Source organism: Pagrus pagrus (assembly GCF_965226575.1).
Source record: "Pagrus pagrus genome assembly, chromosome: 13".
NCBI lineage: Eukaryota > Metazoa > Chordata > Actinopteri > Spariformes > Sparidae > Pagrus > Pagrus pagrus.
The window spans coordinates 30,768,547-30,776,047 of NC_140197.1; the positions used below are offsets into that span (position 1 = coordinate 30,768,547).

Genomic DNA, 7,501 nt, shown 5'->3' on the forward strand with positions numbered 1-7,501 from the left:
TGCTGGACAAAGTGTTGCCAACATATTTAGTCTTCAGACCTCTAGCGACTCTTTTTCAAAAATGCGACTAGCGACTCATCTAGTGACTCTTTCTGGTGTATTTGGAGATTTGTGGACGTGAAAGCACGCATCGTTCAACGAGCAGCGGCCGCTGCCGTGGGCCCGTCCCTCGGCCCAAACACTCGCAGGCGGCCCGGCTGCAGGAGCAGTTCACGCTGGCTGATTCCGCCTGTTACAGTCAGGCAGGAAATACTTTGACTCACTGAGAAGTTGTCAACAGGGAACAAAGACCAGAGAGGACGAACCTGTGCTGCAGTCGGACAGACGACCCACAGAGCTGAGTTCACTTGAACACGACTTTATTCCAGCAGAACTTCCAGCACCAGGTGAGAAACGTTGTGTTGCTGCGTCTCGTGCTGCAGGTCTTCATGTTACTGTCTGTATCTGTGTGTTAGTGTGTGTGATGTTTGTGTGAAGTCTGACTAAAGATCGATGCCTCAGACGGTCTCTATTATTTATTTCCTTATTTAAGATGAATAACTGTAAAGTGACGATGGTGAAACAGGAGGAACTTTGTTTCAGGCTTCATGTGGCGTCCAGCCGACAGACTCAGCGGATCAATAACTGTTATTTTGTTGAGAAAGTTCTCAACGTTGTTCAGTAACGGGACGTCTTCACTGTTCTCAGCCAGCAGGAAGATATATTGTGGTATGATGGCCAACATTTAATGAGACGTTATGAGACAGCTGTATCACAATAATTACATTATTATTTATAATATAAATATCTGCACTGAGTTCAGCTGAACGTCTGAAAGGAAACACTGCATCCTCTTTAATGTACATGTCACAGCGTCCATAGTGTTTGGATAGAAAGTTCATTTCAGGTCCAGTTCAGGGTTTTCACTTGTACCACGACACATGATGCAGTGACTGTGTCCTCTGATCGTCTCCTTTCTCTTACAGCGTCATCACACTGTAGCAGCTCTCTGGTTTCTGGTTGGACGATCAGGCAGAAACCTTCGTCCCACAAGCTGCTGGACCTGATGTTCCCCTCGAAGGGACAGGCGAGGTGTCCTCGCTGTGGCGGCCTGCTTGGATCTGTAAGACATCGTCACAGTGACATATCAACAATCATTATTAAAGGGGAACTGCTGTTTTTTACAACCTGGACCTTATTTCTAGCATAAAATACGATCATTTACTCACCCAGATAACTTTGGTGTCATTTGGCGTCGTTCGGACAAAATTAAATCCAGTGGAGCGCCGCGTATATCCATATAATGCGAGTGACGGGGCACCGACACACAGCCTCTATGAGCATTATCTGCCGCGAAACTAGTTCATTTCACCAATATTTTGTTACGATACGCTCGTGCTATTCCCCCTTCCCCTCTTTTTTTTTATATTATCTTTTTATTTATCAAGAAAGTCAACAACAAGACTTCACTACACTGTACACTTTTGAGTCTTGATGTCAGTGGCGGATTTAAGAAATTTGGGGCCCAAGGCAAAGGCAGGCATGGGGCCCTCTGAAACGAGAAGACAACACACAAAACAACAGGTCAATTATACAGACACATACATTTTAACAGAATACACATGTATTATTTGTTTTACCTGGTGTCCCTCTCTTCCTGTCCCTTTTTCACGTTGTCTCTCTCCCTCATTCTGAAAACAAACACACAAAACACAGTATCAGGCTCTGACCCAGTGGTGAAGTGTAAGTATATTTACTCAAGTGCTGACGTAGACATTTGAGGATTTCATGCAACTTCAGTTTTGTCTGCTCCGCTGTATCTCAGAGGCAAATACTGCACTTTCTACTCCACTACTGTACATCATTTACGTTGCTGGTTACATATTTCAAACCCTTCCTGCCCAGTGAAAACCATGTACCCTCAAAATGATGATTTAATGCTAATATTTGTGATAAACTGAAAGAGTCTTACTTTGTGGGGCGACTTCTTCAGCCAAAACTCTTTAAAAAATCGTCTTGGGCCAGCTGGAAATATTATATATATATGCTAATATTTGCTAAAAATGCTACTATTTGCTAATAAAAATTAGTATAAAATATTTTGAGATGTAAAACGTGAAAACAAGAGGCGTATCTCATGCAGCCAGTGTAGGTACATGATCCCACACTGATTTTGAGTCAATTGATCACATGACCTGGAAGCTATTGAGCTAAAATGCTAATATTTGCTAAAAATGCTAATATTTGCTAATAAAAATTAATAAAAAATATTTTGAGATGTGAAACGTGAAAACAAGAGGCGTATCTCATGCAGCCAGTGTATTTACATGATCTCAATATGATTTTGAGTCAATTGCTCACACGACCTGGAAGCTATTGAGCTAAAAATGCTAATATTTACATACAAAAAATTATAAAAAATAATAGAAAGGATGTGTTCACCCCGTTTAGTTCTTGAAGACCCTTGTACAACTTCGAAATAGTTTTGAGACCTGACTCAGCTCTATATGCTGAAATAAAAACTCTTAGTATACCAGTCCCAGATCCTAACTTTTCCAGATCGTCTTTACTAATATCAATGTGGTGTCGCAGCTGTAAGAATCTAAAGAAATCCTGTCTAGCCAAGCCATGCTGTTCTCTCAGGTCTTGGAAGCTTTTAAGCGAGGATTTTTCAAAGTAATCCAAATAAATATTCAGACCTCGCTGCTGCCATGACCTGAAGTTTGCATCCAGCCTATTTGGAGTAAAGCCTGGGTCATAGGCCACCCAGCGAATCAGCAAGTAGGGCTCCCGAAGGATTTAGCCACTTTAAACCAGGTTTTGAGTGATAGATCTAGCCATGGGCTGGGTTTGTCCCCCAGATGGTGTTTCAGTTCGCTGTCTCCGATAATAGCCCGTAGGGACCTTAACCGAATACTGGCATTTAATCAGCTACCATATAGCTGAGTAATCTGGGCTGCTTGGTAATACGATTTTAAGCAAGGGAGGGCCAAACCCCCTTTGTCCCTCGGCACCTGGAGGGTTTTATATCTGACTCTTGGTTTCTTTCCCTGCAACAAGAATCGTGAAATCCACTTCTCCTATTCTACAAATTTCTTATCTGGGAACTCCACTGGAAGCGATTGAAGAAAATACAGTTCAATTTAACTATTTCAACACGTTGGATCAAACCCAGGAAGGGTAACAGCAGCGCATCCCCGGCGGTCGGGGACCCAAAGCCCAGTGAGCTCTTTCTATTTTCAGGTCCGAGGCGGGCGGAAGATCCAGACTTTCTTTCAATAACTTCTCAACAAAAGAGATTACAGAGGGCGAGTTTTCTTCAGCCCCTTCACAAACACTGTAGATCCTGATGTTGTCCCTACTGGATCTGCCCTCCTGGTCTGTTAGCTTTACTTCCAAGAGGGTCTGTATCTTTAATAGCTCCAACAGCGCGTCCTCCACACCTTGTACTCTCTCCTTTGCTTCTGCAATTCTTCCTTCAGCCTCATCAATCCTGTTATTTGTCTTATTTATATCTTCCTTGATGTCCCTCAGCGTCTCACTGTTTTCTTGGCGGAAATCTCTCTTCTTCTTGAAGAATGACGTCTAAATTTGCCATGCTTTCCTCTGCAGGCTGACTCTCTGTGGCGAGCTGGCTCATGCTAGTTCTACTCCTGTCCGCCGGAGATTTGTCGGTCAAGGTGCTCTGTCCGGACTCTTTGTCGAAGATTGACTCTTTCTGCTGTATCCGAGGCATATTATGTGCCCCTACTATGACTTTATTAGACTTGAGATAAATTATGGCCAAGTTACAGGCACTTCAGAAATTAGTTGAGGGGAGCTGTTAAGTTAGGCTGCTGCCTGCATGGCTGCTCGACCGGAAGTCCCGGAATTCATATTTTAATAGAATTTTAATATTAATGAAATTAATGAGGTAATAACACAAACTGTCTCCATCAGTGAATGAACCAGCTGTTCTCAGAGGAAAATAAGGTCCCAGAACTGTGTTTGAAGCTAGAAAGGTGGCAGGGTCCGCCATGTACGTTATCTGTATATTTTACAGTCCAGGACTCGACAGATGTTCTGCCAGTTTCATAATAATGAAAATTAATCAAGTATTGATCTGTTGACTATTGATCTTCATCATCAGGTTGCGGGAGGAGCTGTTGGACTGGGCTTTGCTCTTCATGAGCCGAATGACAACTGGACAGACCCGATCGAGAACAATCATGAGACTGAAGCGAGCCGATCAATGACACACACAGATGACGACATTCAAAAGATGTGCAGCACAGTGAGGAAGCAGTTCGCGGACATGAGGTATGATTATTGATTATGGGTGGGGCTCATTAAACTCTGCTTCTCTACACAGTTCAGACATTTCCTCCACTGATCATTCCCAACATTTAGATAAGTCTCATTTCAGAGTAAAATGTGTCTGTTAGCAACAACTGATATGTTTCCTGAATGACGCCAACTCATTTTATTCACAGGACGGCTCTGGAGGAGATGGACAGAAAACAACGAGAAGAGGAGGTGATGGCCAGAAGACAACAAGAAGAGGAGGAGAAGGCCAGAAGACGAATAGAAGAGGAGAAGAAGAAGGCCAGACGACAACGAGAAGAGGAGGTGATGGCCAGAAGACAACAAGAAGAGGAGGAGAAGGCCAAAAGACGAATGGAAGAGGAGAAGAAGAAGGCCAGACGACAACGAGAAGAGGAGGTGATGGCCAGAAGACAACAAGAAGAGGAGGAGAAGGCCAGAAGACGAATGGAAGAGGAGAAGAAGAAGGCCAGACGACAACGAGAAGAGGAGGTGATGGCCAGAAGACAACAAGAAGAGGAGGAGAAGGCCAGAAGACGAATAGAAGAGGAGAAGAAGAAGAAGGCAAGAAGACAAAGAGAAGAGGAGAACAGAAGACAGCGTGATCAATCTGAGCACACTGGAGGTGATCAGGGAGATGATGAGGAGAGGGATGATGAGGATAAAGAGAGAGATCAGGAGGAAGAGGAGAGTGATAGTGAGGAAGAGACAGAGGAAGAGGAGAGTGATAGTGAGGAAGAGACAGAGAAAGGAACAATCAGGTTTGCGTTGCTCAATACTCGGTCGATGAATAATAGAACATCCAGGATCGTAGAGCTCATAACACAAAACAACCTGGACGTCTTTCTCTCAACAGAGACGTGGTTAAATAATGATAACGCAGAAACAGTCCTCAGAGAAGCTTCACCAGAAGATTTCAGGTTCCACTCTCAGCAGAGGGAGGGTAGAGGAGGAGGGGTGGCGATTCAGTTCTCAGAGGAACTGCAGGGAGAACAACTTCACTTTGACTTTCTAAACATAACGACCTTTGAGTTCGTTGTCACAGTTGTGCAACATGATGAGTGGAACCAACCTGTCGTGATCATCAACCTGTATCATCCACCAGGATACAACCAGGAACGATTCCGAAAGTTTCTGAACGAGTTTCAAAGTCTCCTGGATGAGGTCAAGAAGAAGTACAGCAGCATCATTGTGACTGGAGATTTCAACATCCACGTTAATAACGAAAGGAGGTCCTATACTGACGAGTTTGAGTATCTTTTGTGGCTTAATGACCTTGAGCAGCATGTAGAGGAGCCAACACACGAAAGAGGTAACACTCTGGATCTGGTCATCACCACAAATGTTGAAGTCTTTGGTCTCTGTGTTCGGAAAGATACCATGTCAGATCATTACACCGTTTATTTTAATGCAAAGCCAAAAGATTAAAAAAATGAAACTGAAGAAAACAAGAACGACGAGCAGACAAAACGATTCAGAAAGACGGAGGAATAGAAGCTGAACAGAATTTGACCTGAATGATTCTCTAAAACGTGAAAGTAGCAGATTTAGCTTTAATATCTCCTGATGTAACTTTGGTCGATACAAAGTATTAATTCCATCTGATGAAATAAGGCCGTTATTTTTATCCTAATTTTAACTAAAGATTGAATTTAAATGAAACATTTTGCTAAAATAAATTATTTATCAAAATAAGAGCTGAAAAAGAAAACAAAGAGCGGCTGAAGTAGCTGCTGGGATCCACAAACCAAGTGGAGACTGCTCATAGACCAGCTTTGAACATGATGTTGGACAGAACCTCCTGACTGGGTCAACAGAACTCCAGCTGCCTCTTTTACCATCACATCTGCCGGCCTGGCTCCTCTTGGTTAGTTTTATTTTGATGGGGTGTAATATATTTGTAATATTTTAGGTTTGTTTTGTGTTTGATTTATTTTGGCGGGGTGTGGGATTGTGAGAGCTCCTTCCTGTATTATTTGTGTTGCATTAAGAGTTTTTAAACAGAAAGCTTAATCACACACACACACACACACACAGATACAGTGAACACTTACTGTATAATTATGTTTGAGTTATTGTTTGTCACAGGAAGTCAAAAACAAAAGTCAAACGAGGAAAACAGGAAATGAAACAAGATGAAAATCGGATTTTAAAAATATTAAACGTATTTACAGCGTATGATGGAGATGAAGAGGCAGTTTGTTGGAACATCAGCAGCTACAGTGACTTTTACTATCAGCGTTATTGTTATGAGTTTGATCTTTACATGAGGTCACATAACACTTAAATTGAGCATTTAGAGCGCAGTAATGAGATTAGTCACCCAGATTTATGAAGTCACAGGTGAGCCACAGTTCTTTTCAGACTTAAAATAAAGAGGGGATTATCCAGATGATGGCTGGATGATCCAGTATTTGGTTTCATGTGTACAACTTATTTGGATAATAATAACTTAAAGAGTTGTTAAAGAGTTGCTAAATGTTTATGTGTGGAGCATATCAGTGAGCACATGGAGCAAGAACCACCATTTTTTCTTTGTTCTTCCAGAGACACGCACACACACACGCACACACACACACACACACACCTGTATATAGTACATGTTAGTTTGTGTGTTTTCATCTTTGTGTTAAATAAAAGACTTTTGAAACTTCATGCTGTCTATTTAAAATTGTACAAGAGTGAATGTTGTTAACCTCTACTCTGTCAAGGACTCCAAAACCCTTCAACCATTGCAGCTGTTATGGTAATATCGGTTGTAGTTATTAAGTTAATTATTGATCAGTTACAAACAGTTTAGTACCTTTTTCTGAGACTGATTTGGTGAATTGGCTCTTTTCCCTTCTTCAAGGGTGGTGCCCCGAGGTGATCTAATGTAAATTGGGTCTTATTATTTATCATAATTAATAATTATCCCTGATAATCATTAATTATTATTGATAGCCAAATTTAACACAAAACTCCCAATTACTGTTGCATGGGGCACTGCACATGGTGCCCCGTGTGAGGAGCATACTACAAATGGTGCCCCGTGTGAGGCAGTGTACTGTTGGCAATCATTCATAAATGTGTAATATTAATTTCAGCATAATTTGGACATGCTGAAATTTCAGATTCACATCTTGAACTCTTTAGCCAAAAGTCTCTATATTTACCCCCACTAGTCTACTACAGGAGTAGACGTTGATTTGTACTTACAAACATTGTGGTGAGAATTGAT

General features: G+C 41.9%; 1 protein-coding gene across 1 annotated transcript; it reads left to right on the forward strand.

Moving 5' to 3' along the window:
• LOC311267387 (uncharacterized protein) lies at window positions 1–6,843 on the forward strand. The gene is made up of 4 exons (XM_084370441.1): window positions 1–386; window positions 966–1,102; window positions 4,109–4,278; window positions 4,452–6,843. Exons 2-4 carry the CDS (start codon window positions 1,046–1,048, stop codon window positions 5,707–5,709), a joined length of 1,485 nt encoding a protein of 494 aa, XP_084226567.1. The 5' UTR covers window positions 1–386; window positions 966–1,045; the 3' UTR covers window positions 5,710–6,843.
• Window positions 6,844–7,501: the final 658 nt, after the last annotated feature.